The sequence below is a fragment of the Emydura macquarii genome, unplaced genomic scaffold (assembly GCF_026122565.2).
Source record: "Emydura macquarii macquarii isolate MOO-44397 ecotype Brisbane River unplaced genomic scaffold, CSIRO-AGI_Emac_v2 contig_2636, whole genome shotgun sequence".
Classification (NCBI taxonomy): domain Eukaryota; kingdom Metazoa; phylum Chordata; order Testudines; family Chelidae; genus Emydura; species Emydura macquarii.
In genome coordinates, this window is record NW_027132773.1 from 38,640,051 (window position 1) to 38,656,006 (window position 15,956).

A 15,956-nucleotide genomic window follows, 5' to 3' on the forward strand; every position below is an offset into this window, starting at 1 on the left:
AAGAGGTGAAGGGTGTGAATATATTTGAGGAATGGGTCACAGAAAGGGAACTAAATCATTTAAGGTTCACTACATAAAATCACCTTGCATAATTTGGCACAGTTTGGCATTGCTGGCAATCTCTTCCCAGGAAAAAGTGAGTATGTCATAGCAAGATTCAGAATGTGTTATAATGGCAGAGGTTTGTGAGAGAACTTGCAGAGTATTTGCCTCCACTGTGCTTGGCTGTACCAAAAGATATTAGCCCATCACTTTCATGAGCATTAAAATTCATGGAGACTCACAAATGTAAAATAAATACATAGATTTTAAAAGGAAGATATAGAGCCAGCTTGAGTCTCATTTGAGACCATCAAGAGGTTCAGTTTCCAAGGCAGTGGCCTAGAATAATAGGCCAGTTGGAATGCGGTTGCAAATTGTCATCTCTCTTGGCCACCAATTTTACCTTTTCTTTATGAGGTGTCTCTATGGGAGTGAGTGTTTTCATGGTTTAATCTAGGCTTGTCAAAAACAATAGGAAAAGTTCCCTCTACTAGTCAACAGGACTGAATAAAATGAGAAATTGTAACAAAATTTTGCTAGTAGTGGGTTTGCATCAGTTTGGTGTAGAGCTGGCAATGCAGTCAGGTACAGCAGATGGTGATGATCTCCCTTGGGTCTAGTATGTAGAATCTACATCAGATGCATAGAGGTGGGCCAGGGAAGTAGGCTGTATGAGGGGAGGAAAAGATGTAGGACAGCTGCAAGATATGTTCCATTCTACTTGTTCTTCCTTGAAGGGGGAACCTTTCCTTCTGGCAATGAAATGAATCCAACAGGGACCCCCTGGACTATCCCATTTTTGCACTTCAAAAGTGCTGGCAGGTATGCTATCCTTTCCATTTACATCATGTTACCAAAGCTCACAGTGGCTGTAACTGGGCATTGGTTGGGCTCCAACTGTGGGGTGGGAAGATGCATTAAACCCCGGCAGGTCTGCTCCCATCTCCTGATGCTGTAGCCCTTCTGCCAACCCATCTTCTGTTAAAAATGTATGGTTTTACGCATTATTCCTGTAGCCAGTGCTTCATGTTCAGCTGCTCATTTTCCTCGGCAGTCCCTGTTGCATTTACTCCTTTCCCATGGCCTGGCTCCCGCTTTCCTTTCAATTACACGGGTCAGGGTTGAAAGATACCTTAAAACCAAAATGTGTCATCACCATCAACGCTCACAAGAAACTGCTCATGGCTGTAGATCACAAACTCTTCCTTCTGGGGGCTAGTCCCGCCGTGCCAGCCCCACTTTTTTTGTTAATAAAAATACCTCGGAGCCCTCCCGTAGGTGCAGCTGGGACGTGGGCAGGGCAGCAGCTCCCATGCTACGGGCTGCCCAGCTGGACCCAGGGTCTGTAGTTAATTTTAGCAAACATCACAAGCCCAGGGAACCCTGAGGGGAGAAGCAGGGAGCGACCAATACAGACAAAGCCTGAGCAAACGGGCTCTGCCTAACTCCCAACCAGCCCCCTGCCCGTCTCCTCTTCATTTGCAAGAACAACAAAAAGGGGGAGGGATTCCGCCCCCCCCCCCTCCTACCCAGCCACCCGGGGAAATAAATTATTTCCAGCCCTTGCGTTTTCTGCCTCGTCGTCCCCCCCTCCCCTGTCACTGACACCCTGAGGGGCAGCCGAGGCAGGCGCTCGCCCCGCTCCCGCCAGGTTGCCCTAGAGCGCGAGGGAAGCGGAGCCGAGCGGCGGCTGCGGGCGCCCCGGCGGGGCTGAGAGAAGGTGCGGAGAAGCGGGCGGGGGAGAGCGGGGCTGCGTCTCCACCCCTGGCCAAGGAAGAGCCCGCGCCGCGGCCGCAGCTGCCCAGCCGGCGGCTCCTCCCCAGCTGCCAAACTTCCCGGGCGGCCGCCTCGCAAACTTTTCTTTTTTTCTTTTTTTCTTTTTTCTTTTTTTTTTTTGCCGGCTGGGCTGTGGCTCGGCTGCTCCCCGCCTTCGCCGGCGCTGCCCTGCCTGAGCGTGCGGGGCTGGCGGCAGCAGCAGCAGCGGCAGCAGCATGGAGCCGAGGCAGCCGCCGCCGCCGCCTTTCTCTCGCGGGTGGACGGTGCTCCTGGCGCTGCTGGGGCTGATGCTCCCCGGGCGCCAGGGGGCGGCGGGCTACTACCCCCGCTTCTCGCCCTTCTTCTTCCTCTGCACCCACCACGGGGAGCTGGCCGGGGACGGCGAGCAGGGAGAGGTGCTCGTTTCCCTTCACATTGCGGGGCACCCAACCTTCTACGTGCCGGGACAAGAATACCACGGTAGGTGCCCGCGGCCCCCGGCCCGCTGCGTGGGGCTCTCGGCCCCTGGGGGGCGTGGGGGAAAGGCAGGGGCGCCTGGCTAGAGAGGGAGCCGCTGTGCGCCTCGCTTCATCGCGAAGTTCTCTGCGCCCCTGGGCTAGGGGGTGTGTGTGAAAGTTGGCTGAAATGTGAATAGGGAGCGATTGCTCTGGGTTGGGGGAAGCCAGAGGAACCTCTTTTCTCCCCCCCGAGCATCTGCTTCTACCTCTAATGCCATCGCTTTCTCCAGACAGATCAAATATAGATACACACCCCTCTAGTCCTGTTGCTTATCAGCTGATAATATTGTGAGAGTCTATTTACCTTCCCCAGCTTTTGTGTGGCTGAGAATTTCTTCAGAACATCACTGGTCCACTTTACAGACTTGGACCTTGAATTTGTAAACTTGAGGTCTTTTTTTTTTTTTTTTTTTTAATATATTTTTGCTTACAGGTCCAGCTGCCCAGAATTGCCTGGCTCGCTGAAAAAAGTTCGCATTGTTGAATGACCACTCTGGTCTCACATTTTAGCAATATTAACCCGGCTTATCACAATGCTCCCGATGTTCAGTGCTGTTAAACAATTTCATGTACCTTTTGGAAAATTGCGTTGTTTTCTTGTAGAGATTTATTTTCAGATGTCACTATTTTTATAATCGTTAACATCGGACCTGTACATTCTGTGTTAGACCAAGATGAAATCTTGCAACAGTGTGTAAAAAATATTAGCTAGTACCTATATTTCAACCTATCAACCTATTATTAATTTAATAAAACTGAAAATGTGGACAGAGGTTGTGTGTTTTGCAGCATATGTGTATAAAGTCTGCTTGCTAGTTCCCTGCCATAGAGATTTAAGTACTTAACACTAAACTGTTTTTTGATTTAATTAGGACTTCAAGAACATCAAAATATCCTAGACCTATTCTGATAGTTTAGTAGGGCCTGCAGGTGTTTTCAGTTTTTGCTATTTATACTAACTGTGACATAAAAGGAAAATAAGGGATTACTTGTAGAGTTTGCATGTCATTTCTGATGTAAATTATGAAGACAAATTAATCCTTGAGGGCTCCCTTCTACTTTGTTTCATTGTCATAAGTGTAATAGCCTACAGAAATGCATTTTGGCTTCTCTGTATTGAATACAACTTCTCTGGATTACATCTGGGTTGCAAACTGCCTGGGCTTTCTTGTTCCCGTCTTTTAAGAAACACAGCTGCTTTTCAATGGAAATTCTGCTTCTGAAAATTCATTTAGGTCCTGATCCAGAGCTCACAGAAATCAGTGGAAATCTTTCCATTGATTCAAGTGGTCTTTGGATCAGACCCCTCCTGAGTAAACTGTAGTCCCTTTCCTTGATATACATACACTAAAATTGCTGACTGGTGCCATTCGGAGGTCATCAGTATCTTTCTTCCAGTTGCTCAGCCAATGTGATTGTGACACAGGCTTGACCTGAGAGGTGATTGAGCTTTGTCACTCAGTGTGACCTCAGGAAGGGGATTTACCTATAAGAGCCAAAAGTGAGAGTGTTAGGTCAAATGTTCACAGCTTGTGTAGAAGATGGAACAATCAAGTTTTATTGGAAGATCATGTACTGTAATGATGAATAAACTTTATTTTTCTAACTGCCCAAACTGAAGAGAATTAACAGACTAAAGTTTCCATTTATGCAACATCTTTACTTCCCTGATTTAATGGATTATGTGTTTATCCCTTTGCTGACTCTGACACCACACACATGGGTGTTTTAGCTCTTGTGGAATATTGTACATGCTTTTGGTTTTGCCCATAAAGTGCCTGTGTAAACCAGTAATGGTATAATTGAATGGTATTAGCATGATTTCTTTATACAGAAAACTTGTATGTGTAGAACCTTTATAATCCGTAGTCACCGTGGGTTATTTAAGAGGCACTCACTACATATCCTTCTCTCTTTTGTATTCTTATAAAATATTCTACAACTTCAGAACAAAAGCTAATTTTAGAATACATTATTAAAAGTCAGGAAATTAAAAGTAAAGATCTACTTAAACCACCTTATTAAGAAAAAGATATAACAGGCACTTGGTTAAAGATGAAGTTAATCAGAACATTCAAAATTGAGTTTATTATTCTAGCTCAAAAATCAGTTTTATGTCAGCATTTTTGTCTCAATGTCCTTGTTTTTTTTAAATAGATTAAAAGAAGATTAAAGTTTATATTTTTATTTATTAATTATTAAATCTCCAAGGGAGTTCCAATCTTGATGTCTATGTCTTTTAAATTAGACGATGTACTTTTGATCCAATTGCCAAAAAATCTTATAAAACTTTCTATAAAAAATAGTTTGAGGCCCACATATTGTAAACTACATGTGTTAAAGCTGTAACTTAACCATATTTATATTTTCTGCACAATCTTCAGTCTACATTATATATTAAAAATCCAATTTCAGTTTAAAAAAAGTTAATGATAAAACTAGGAAGAAAAAAGCTTAAATAGACAAATTTGTTTTGGAAACTCTTAAATACTGTTTGTCTGTTTTTCTTCCCCAAAAAACACATAAGAAAAACTTCTTGTTTCCTGGCTGACACCTTGTTTTCCAGGTCTCAGTCAGAAGTCAATGTTTAGACCCAAGTGTCTGACCTTTGAAAAGTGTGGTTTATCATAGATGTATGCGGTGAAAGAGCTCTGAGTATGACTGCCTATAGGTTCCCAGGCATTAGGTGAACAGGGATTGGGCGTGTTATGGAGTTGACAGTTTTAGTCTCCCAGAAACAGGGTTAGGGGAGGTGTGAATTCTATGGTGCTTTGCTCATACTCTCTCCATAGATGTCAGTGTATAGCAGCATCAAAGCCTTGGAAGAGAATGTTATACCACTTGCCTTTGGGGTTTGAGCTGTGTTTTGGATTGCAAAAGGAAGGGAAAATTATCAGCAAGGAATGAAAAAATCTGAAGTAGGGGAGGGTCCTTAAAGTAGAGAGGGATGGCTTTGCCTTTGCTGTTTTGTGTTAGAAACAATGTGATCTTTATCAGCTGCTGTAACTGGTTTCTGAACACACTCATACAGATCGTTTTTGCGTACCCACTTTCAGATGTTGCCAAGCTTCCATGAATTTTCGACAATGGCCTTGTATTTATCCTGGTGAGTGATTGCAGGTGCTCAGGAGATGTGTAAGCATTAGAGCCAGAGCAAAAATAATGCTATTGGGTCTGATTCTCAACTGCCTTGCATGTTGTGTAGTCATTTGAGTCTAGATTTTCCAAGTGCTCAGCACCCACATCCAGGGTCCAGTTTTCACCAGACACCAGTATTAGTGGCTAGATATTCAACATGGTTCAGTAAGTTATGTGCTGCGCCCTTTGAAAATCTGGACATAGGTGTCACAATGGGAGTTGCTGGGTGCTGAGCTCCTTTGAAAATCTGGCCCTTGCAGCCTGACCCAGAGGCCACTGAAGTCAGTGGGAAAACTCGGATTGGGCCCTTACATGTGTGCAGAGGGGATATAAAAGGCTGCTAAATCAGAATGATGTTTTACTGGTGTAAATGAATACACAAAGTGCAAGACAGTGGAGAGTCAGGACCACTGAATATGCATTTTGTTAGGCCCACTTCAGTTGTATCATCACACATAATTTATTAACTCTGGTTTTAATCTCAATGTTTGGATTGAATTTTAAATGGTAGGTAGGGTTCATTATATCATATTCAGACTGAGTGCAAGCAATTGTTGCTCCCTTTAAATCAATGCTTGAGGTTGAAATTTGGCACACTAATTTTAAATTGACAAAGAAATTTTAAAATATCTTTTTATACTCTCATAGTAGGGAACAATACATGAATCAGTTGTACTCTAAGAGCTAATCCTATTCTAATGAGTACAGAACAAAATACATTAAAATTATCTTGAATAAATCATTAGTTTATATAGCAATAATAATACTTTTCTGAGAAAATTACACCTTTTTGTAAAACAATCTTATTCCATATTTCCAACTTGTACAGCTTGGTTTTTTATTTTGGTACACTAATTTAATTTAATTTAATTTAACTGTTAGGAAAAGAAAGGAAAAGGTACTAATTGCTTTGCTGTATGCGGTCCATATATCACATCTGATATATTTTTATGTTATAAACAACACATACAATCATTTTAATTACTCCTTTAAGAAACAACACATTAAGAAAATAAATTCATACAATCTGAAGAAATCACTTGGGGCAATTCTATTTTTAAACATATAGTTTAATGTAACTATAAAATACAAATACACCATTTGTAATGAAAAAAATCCTTTAAAAGTTCTCTTGTAAGAAAACAAAAATAGTGACTTTTCAGATGCAGTATTGATGTACAATACAAAGGGAGTTTTAGGTACGTGGCAATTATTAAATGCAGGTGATTACAAGTAGTTTACTAAAATATCATAAATATAATGAGCCAAATTCAGGGATGAGTGTAATCTGGTGAAACCCACATGCCAAGTGACTGGAAGAAAGGAATGTAGCAGCCTCTGTATCTCATCTGTAAAATGGGAGATGATAATATTTTTCTGTCTCACAGGAATGTTGTGTAGTTAAATTCTTTAATGTTTGTGAACTGCTCAGATACTGTGATGACGAGTACAGTAGAACCTCAGAGTTACGAACACCAGAGTTACGAGCCGACCAATCAGCCACACACCTCATTTGGAACTGGATGTGTAATCAAGCAGCAGTAGAGACAAAATGGGGGGGAGGGAAGCCAAATATAGTACAGTACTGTGTTAAACCTAAACTTCTTTAAAAAAAAAAAAAAGGGGGGGGGGGGAAGCAGCATTTTTCTTCAGCATAATAAAGTTTGAAAGCTATATTAAGTCAATGTTCAGTTATAAAATTTTGAAAGAACAATCATAATGTTTTGTTCAGAGTTACGAACATTTCAGAGTTACGAACGTCCATTCCTGAGGTGTTCGTAACTCTGAGGGTCTACTGTTCTATACAAATGCCTCAAAGTACATAATTAAAACTCACTTCTGAATATGACCCTGTCTCTGGAATCAATAAATATCTTTTAAAAAGTAATTACTTATTGAATAAGGAGAAATTAGAATAATTCCTGTTCTTATATGTGAATGACTTGGTAAATATGAATAATTTTATTTGCTTTGGCAGATTTTTTTCTTTCTTTATCTTATTTTATAGTTAATTCAGGCCTTCAATTGGCAAAGCACTTAAGCATGTATTTAAGTCCATATGTACTCTGTAAACAATGTATATACTTACTTAAATTTAATCACTTGCTTACTTTCTGTTGAAACCATTGGAATTTAAACATGTGCTTAAGTGCTTTGCTGAATCAGGCCCAACTGATTACTCGTGTGTTGCTAAATGATACCAATCCTTCTTTATATAATTTATATTCCTCCCGCGTCTTCCAGTGTCATCTGCAAAATGGGATAATATTTCTTCAGCATCTTATTTCAAAACATTTAACTTAATTTAGATCTCTATGACAATTCCTATATTACTTTATTACTAATCTATCGCACAGTCAATTTCCATTCATCATCATCATCAATTTTTGCACAATTGTATAAATGTATACCATGGTGATATGTACTTATACCTATCTGCCTATATAAAATCTGCACCTAAGATAGTTATTTTCATTGCACAATTGTATTGTTTTTAAAGATACAAATCTAAAAATGAACTTTTATAGTGGTAATTTTATGAATAATGTTAACAAGATAGTTTAATCTTATTTTCTCATCTTTCAACAAACATTTTTTGCTGCCCTCAACCCAAAGTGTGCCTATTTTTCCAAGGCTTGCCTCATCTTTAGAACTCTTAAAAGCAGCGTCTAACTGTTATCCCATGGCTGATGTCAAACTGACATGTGCAAGTTCTAATTCTACTCCTAAAATAGGTTTATTTAGTGAGATTTATGTTTCTATTCCACTTTATGTTTCCAGAACTGGTGACTCCTCTAAAAGTCTCTCCTAATGATCGGCATCAGTTTCCATCAATGACTGTTGCTATTCTTAGACGTACTGTATATTGTCAGGAACTATTCCTTTGATAAGTACTGAAAAACTATTTCCAGTAGTAGGTAAGTTCATATAAAATGTCCTTGAAATCTGAACCTTTTCCCCTTTGTTGCTCAACAACATTATCTGTAAAAAATAAATAATGTGATTTAGTATCTCTTTATTTCAGCACTCTGTTTTATTCTTAAAGGGAATGTATATTTTTGTTACCCATTTTGTATGGTACTTATTCCCATATTAAATCCTTATTTATTTATTTTTGAGATAGCTATAAAAAAGCAAAAATAATATGATTGACTCCATAGTGAAAGAGTAAGGGAAAGAAAATGATGTGCCAAAACAGTAGAACTATATGACGTACAAGAGTGTAACAGGTAACACAGCATCAATTACAGCCACTATTTTCTATAAACATATCAATTATTCAAATATTATGGAGTGCTCATTGCAAATGTCCAGAAATAAAGCTTGGGGTGCAATATCAGTGGGTTTATTTTGGTATAAATGAGGACATATTTGCCTCCATGTTTTCAAATTTTGTCAGATAGTTCAGTCTTTTACAGACTATTCTCTTGAGAGCTTCCCTTTCACTCACTCATTTATACTGGTCTTCAGTTGGAGAAAGACCGGAGATTTCCACTTTTTGGAAGTATCAGTTTCTTCTAAGTTAAAGTGGCATTGGTCTCAGGAATCCAGTTAGGCCCAGGAATGCAAAGGGCTAGAAGGTGGTGGCAGAGGAGAGACCAATATTAAGAATAAGGAAAATGTTAGTGCTCCAATCTCTTCTCTCTCTCTCATTTAAAAAAGAATCCACAGTAATGGGACACTTCTACAGCACATATAAAAGGAATCCTTCTGCGATCAGCATCAGCAAAATACATCTGATCCATCAATGTTCACAGAATGCATCCAACCCAAATTCCATTGTATTCAGAATATATTATCTTGAATAAATTGGATATGAAGATATAAAATGATTTTTAAAATATTTTGGTCTATATATAGTCTATATTATGAGTTTGTCATATTTTAGCTTCAGGACATGTTAAGGCCAATCTCTTCTCTTAAGTTTGTGCCTGATAGGGTTGTTATGGTCTTAGTATATATCTGAATGATGTGTGAGTCTTTTAATTTTGAAACTACTGTATAGCTCAAAGACCAAATGATGGGAGCCTTTGTAAATTAAAAATAAAGCTCTGCTTTTGAGATCCAGATCCCAAAAATTGAATGATGCTAGATTTATTTCTTTGAAGTTCATAAAGAAAGAGTAGACAATATTATTGCTGGCAGCCTTTTACAGACAGTCTTTCACGGGAAGAGATATAAAACTGAAAGGGGTTCAGCTGCCATCATTTTAATTCTGGGTCCAAATATGTGGTCAGCAGATGGCTCACCTATGGATATTATCAGATTTAGGATTCATGGAAGGAGGTTCAAGGTCTATACAGACCCAAGTGATTCATTCTTACAAACTTACAAGTTTAAATCCACTCTTCCTGTCATCAGAAGGTTGCCATCTCCAGTAAGGCAGGCTGCACTGTGCCCCATTACAGAAATCAGAATCAGCATGTAGAAATGGATTGTATTAAAGATGGGATGCCCAAATGAGCCAGATGTGTCAGGTGATAATATTCCTCTCCTGCAATCAAATATTATTATTTGTTTGCATACACTAGGTACTGTATACACACAGAAGAAAATATGATTCCTGCCTCAAAGAGCTTACAGTTTGAGATCCAGATCCTGCACCAAGGTCTGCGTAGCTGCAAAGGCCTGCCTGCATAGAACTCATTGCATTATTGAAACTGAGGGGAAGGCGGTGCAACCCAGGGGTCAGAGCAGTCTTGCCTGGTGGTTGACGCAGAATCAGAGGGCGGAACCGGAGTTGTGGTCAATACACAATGCCAGTGGTCAGAGACATGAGGAGTCAGGAACCAGAATAGAACCCAAGAGCAGAGATGGAGCTGTGGTTAGGAGACATGCCAGTGATCAGAATTAGGAATTAGAAATCAGGAGTTCAGAGATAGGCAAAGACTAGGGCTGGAATGGAGCAGGCAAGGGGTGGAGAAAGGGCTGGCCAGGAAGCAGATCTGGCACAACTACAGGAGTAGAATACATTGAGCAGCCACTGTGCTGCTATTGCCACAGGGCTTAAATGGGGATCTGTTGGCCCTTCTGACCAACCAGGGAGCACAGTCCCTTAGTGAAGGTATATTGGGCCCTGACAAGTTCATTGTGTTGGTAGGCAATTAAGCCCAGAAGCAGCTGAGTTCCTGACAGTACCTCCCTGCTCCAGGTCTCCTCCCAGGGACTCTCAGCCCTGTCTTGTCAGAGTATCTTTGCAGAAATTCCTGAAGGAGATCTGGAGGCATGAACATTTTCCTCTTGTTCCCAGGACCTCTCTTCTGGCCTATGCCCCTTACAGTCTATCAGATGCTGGAGATTCTCTCAATGCATCAGGAGTGGAGGAGTTGATAGACATCATATTCCTCCTTGGCGTGAACAATTACTGGGGGTGGAGGTGGGTCTGTTCAGTTGGGGAAGGGGTTGTCAACAAATGGTTTAAGGGGAGAAACATGAAAGATGGGGTGAATCTTGAGAGATTCTGTGAGTTGAAGCTTGAAGGCCATTGTTCAGTGACCTGAAAAGATCTAGGTATTAGTCAAGTTTGATGGTCAAGTTTGGCTGAAGGATGGTCTGTTCTCAGTTTTTGAGTTGAAAGCCAAACCTTATCCCCCACGCCACGGCAAGGTTCAGGGCTGTTTGTCGCTTTTAATCGGCATAGTGCTTATATATTTATTTAGCAGCAAGTAAATGTTCTTTGAGCTCCTGGTGTGTTTCCTGAAGGTTTCTTCATACGGGCACAAAGGCTATATGACCTACCACAGTTTTTAACATCATTTCATAGGATTGGCCACCAGAAGTGCCTAGCGATCAGGGTCCAGGTTTTAAATTGGCCAAAATGTCCTGCCCTGGCACAACAGTAGCGCCTGAAGGTACCCCTTGGGAATGTAGAGATGATCCCTATGATAAAGGATGTCTTGTTGTAGATGAAACTTTTAATCTGGAGAAGCATTGTTGGTTTTTCGAGTTTGGGGCTGATGCATTTTTGGTGATGAACCTGACATTCTGCTGGAGGGTGTGGAGAGCAGCTTCTGCGGTATGTTCTCAACTAAGGCCATCCGAAATGCCTGCCATTTCCCATACAAAGATCTCAAAGAGTTCAAGAAAAGGACTGGACCCTTCAGGAGCAAGGATGCCCACTTCAGGACCTCTCTGGTGAGCAGGCTAAGTACTAATGCCACTCAGGACTGTTCTATAGAGTAAGACTGAGGCCACAACATTAACTGGAGACAATATTGATTAAGAAACCCATAAAATTTGGCAGGATCCCCATCACATTTATCGGGGAGGGCCAGCTTGGGCTCACAGACAGTGGATGTGTGAGTTGGAGGGGACAGAAGATGCTGCCTAGGCTTGTACCTGGATCTGGAATGCTGCATTCTGGTCACGTAGCGCAACAACCTGAGTCTGCAGCTCCTCAGGATCCCAACACTGTCAGAGAAAGTGTGTTGCTCTCCTGTTGGGGCTGTTCCGGAGAGGAGCTCCATGGTGTGGGGCAAAGTCCCTCCTATATGCTAGTGGGGTGCTCAAACTGTCATACACTGAGGTGTAGACAGTGAGAGCTAATGGTTGGTCAACTGGTTGGAACAGAATCAAAGGGCAGAACAGGAGGCATGGTCAGGAGGCAAGCCAATGGCTAGAGCCAGTGGGACTGAGCCCAGAGGCAGCTGAGCTCCTGACAGAACTGAGGAAGACAAGCAGCATGTAAAGGATGGTGTAGAAAGATAAAATTAAACTATACATGCAATTCTTATATATTTATTTTTAATATAAATATTTACATAATTTTATACATCAGATCTATATATTGCAAATTGATACAAGGACAGACTTTTATACAACATAATTTATCTGTGAAACTCATTGTCACAAGATATCAGTGAGACCAAGAGTTTAGCAGGATTAAGAAAGGATTAAGGATGCTGGGAATAGTTACCGTTACATTAGATACCATAGGATAAAAATATACATATTTAACATGATATAAACCCTTGTGCTTCAGGGGATAAGCTAATCACTGACTGACTTGTGGGCAGGTTGTTCCATAATGGTGGTTTTCTATTTTCTTCTTTGTACTTTCCTCTGAAGTATCATGCATTGGCCACTCTTGGAGATAGTATAACAGACTAGCTAGATGGACTACTGGATTGATTTGGTATAGCAAGTCCGATGTTCCTATTATCATTAGATTTTTTTCAAAATAAATTGTAGCTATTTATCTCTTTTCCCTTATCTTGTGAAGACTGCTTTAGTAATAGCAGAATATGCTAGAACATAGAATAGAGACTAATGTGACTGCCTTTGAAACACAATAAATAGTCTAAGGACTTGTTTTTACGGACTAACAATACACACTAGGGCTGTGATTTCTAAAGCACACTAATGGGTCGTACACTAATTGGTCCGTGCAGACCCTGTTGATGTGCACTAAAAGTTCATTATTGAGAACCAGCAGGGTCTACATGAACCAAATAATACACAACACATTAATGCGCTAAGAAATCACACCCGTGTAATGTACATTGCCTCACTATGTAGATAAGCCATAAGAGGAATCCAAGTATGTGATACTTATTCCTGAAACATTTTGAGGATTTAGTGACAGCAAAATCCTAATTTATTTCCCCCCCTATTGAAACAGATTCACCAAATTAAGCAAGGATCAGACATTATCAGAATGTCATGTAAATTTCTTTATTTGACCATGTATTTCCTAGATCTGCATTTTTAAATGCCATGTTTTTTTAAATATTGTATCATCATTTGCATATCACTTATTATCATATCACTTTAATTCTGTTAAAAGACTGGGTAAAAAATGAGAGATGCTCCCATGTTTACCTTTTGTTAATTTATAATATCTGGAGGGTTATGCCCTAGAACTGAGCTCCAGAATTGTCATGGCTCTTTGTTAGTTACATAACCAGGAAAGGAAACAACACTATCTTATGCAACCTTCCTTAATGACCCTAGAGTTGCTATGAGAATTTCAATAGCCTCTGATGAAAGTTTCAGTCTTTTTTATATGCTTCCTTTCTTTTGTTAACATTTCCTGCTTTCTCATAATGCAGAAAGGTGTACAGTGTGTCAATGTGTATCTGGAATACTTATTGTATTCCAGCTTTTTCCAGTTGTCCCTAGCCAATGGTTTAGGCACATTACAAACACTTACAATGCAGCATTTAAAATCTGTCTAATCACAAAGAACAGACTGCCTGTGGAAAAGACCTTTCCAGCATCCAAGAAGACCCCTCTCATCAGTCCCTCCTCCTGTCCTTAGTTTCTAACTCTAAGCTGGAAAAGTCTTAGAAGAACGGGGAAGTTTTATAGTGTGTCCTGAAGGTCACCAAATCCTGGCTCCTAATTGTAATATCAGTCAGACAGGAATATGAAGAGAAAAAACATCCATAGTCCATAGTTTACATTTTCCTTAGTCATAGTATCGTCTCCCAGTCTTTTAAAACAAGATCATACGATGGAGCAGGTCCTTAGCTGGTGTAAACTGGCATAGAAATCAGTGGAGCTGAAGATCTGGCCCATGATATTTCTGAACAAATGGAGGATAATAAATCCAACTAATCCATTCCTCCTTTGAGATACTAGCTTTACCTTACAACATTAGTTCTAAACAGTTGTCTAACTCCTATATGGAAAATATATTTGCACTATTTCTTTCTATCTTAACTGTATTAATTCAATACCTCTTACCATCATTTTTATTTCCTAAAATAATATGTCTGTCAAGGTATTTATTGCTGATCTTCTTTTAGTGACTTTAAGCGGTGTATCCTTAATTCAATTTTAATGGTTTAGGAATTACCCTGTTCTCCACAGGTCTGTTACAGTGGGTATGTATGTCAACTGTTTGCAGCTGGGAGATGGCATCAGACCTGGCAGGAGGAGAATGCTTCTCTCATCCCTCCAGAACTCCCTTCTGTGTATCTGCCTCCCCAGCAGCCTGGGGCTCAGCTAGACTCTATTCTGCAGAGCTTTTCTGAGGGAAAGTCCAAACTTTGATTTCAAGATTCTGACTAACAATTCAGCTCAGTGTGTATGTCCAGTTCCTGGACCCATCTCTCAGGGCTGCATTTGTCTTCTGGGGAGATTTTCTCCTCAGCTCTGCTTCCTCACTGTAAGGTGTTTGTGGTGGCAGCTGCCCTTGCAGGCTTCTGGGAGCGAGCCAGGCTGAGAGGGGAAAGGCAAAAGGAAGTGCTCATGTCTCCTGCTTCACCCCCTCATCGAGTGTCTCACTGGGGAGCTTGGCCAGCTCTGTGGGCAGAAAGTAAATCCCCCCCCACTCAGTCCAGTCTAGGTGGGGTTGCCTCCTCTCACTCTGCGTCTCCTCAGGCAGTGGATAGAGAGCACTGAACACAGCACAGACACCACCAACACCAGAGAGCATGGTAGGGATCTTCAGGCTCAGCTCCCTTTGTTTGCAGTCACCTCTACAACAGGAATCCCAGGCAATACCTACTGATATCTCAGGCAGGGGCCTCCAGGAGAAACACAAACCTCATTTGGATTCATGCAGCAGAAAGAGACAGAGCCTCTGGGGAGGCCATTCTTGAACCCCATGCCAGTATTTTCCTTGAGAGACCTACGAGGGCCCATGTGGTGGAGGGAAGACAATAAGCCCAGCCTCTTGGAGTACATCTACATTGCAATGAAAAATCCACAGCACCATGTCTCAGAGCCCAGGTCAATTGACTTGAGCTTCTGGGGCTTGGGCTGCAGGGGTAAAAATAGCAATGCAGTTGTCTCGGCTCAGGCTGGAGCCCGGGCTCTGAGACACTCCCCTCTCTCAGCGTTTGGGAACCCAGCTCCAGCCTGAGCTCAAACGCACTTTTTATCCATGCAACCCGAGCCCTGCAAGCCCAAGCCAGCTGATCAGGCCTGCTGCGGCAGGGCATTTGCATTATTGCAGCATAGGCATACCCTCTAGATAGACATTTTTAAATGGGAGAGATCTTTTTACCTGAAAAAGTAGCCTCAGTAGACAGGCCCATTCCAGGCAGCCAAGCCAGGCAGGCATCCTATCAACCCCTTCCCTGGGCACAAAAACACGTAGGCAGCATAAACTCAGCAACAAAAAGAAATAATATTTACTTATTTATATAGAGGATAATAGGGTTATAAAAATAGCCACCTTGGATTTGCAAAAACAAATCATATTAAACCATCCTAATTTCCTTCTTTGACAGGGTTACTTACCTAGTGGATTGGGGAAAACAGTAGATGTAATATATCTTGATCTTAGTAAGACTTTTGACACAGTCCCACATGACATTCTCATAAGCAATCTAGAGAAATGTGATCTAAATTAAGTTACTATCAGGTGGTTGAAAGACTGTACTCAAAATGTAGTTATCAGTGGTTTGCAAGCAAATTAAGAGGACATAAGAATGGCCATACTTGGTCAGACCAATTGTCCATCCAGCCTGGTATCCTGTTTTCTTACAGTGGCTGGTGCCAGATGCCTCAGAGGGAATCAATAGAACAGAGCAATGTATCAAGTGATCCATC

The 15,956-nt window shown here is 41.1% G+C and overlaps 1 protein-coding gene across 1 annotated transcript in view; it reads left to right on the top strand.

Annotated features, from left to right (window-relative positions):
• The first annotated feature begins 1,778 nt into the window (after positions 1-1,778).
• Positions 1,779-15,956, top strand: part of RELN (reelin) — a 434,942-nt gene continuing 420,764 nt past the window's right edge. The window contains exon 1 of the mRNA XM_067564502.1: positions 1,779-2,277. Coding sequence (XP_067420603.1) covers positions 2,034-2,277 — 244 coding nt within the window. The 5' untranslated portion in view covers positions 1,779-2,033. The remainder of the gene's footprint in view (positions 2,278-15,956) is intronic.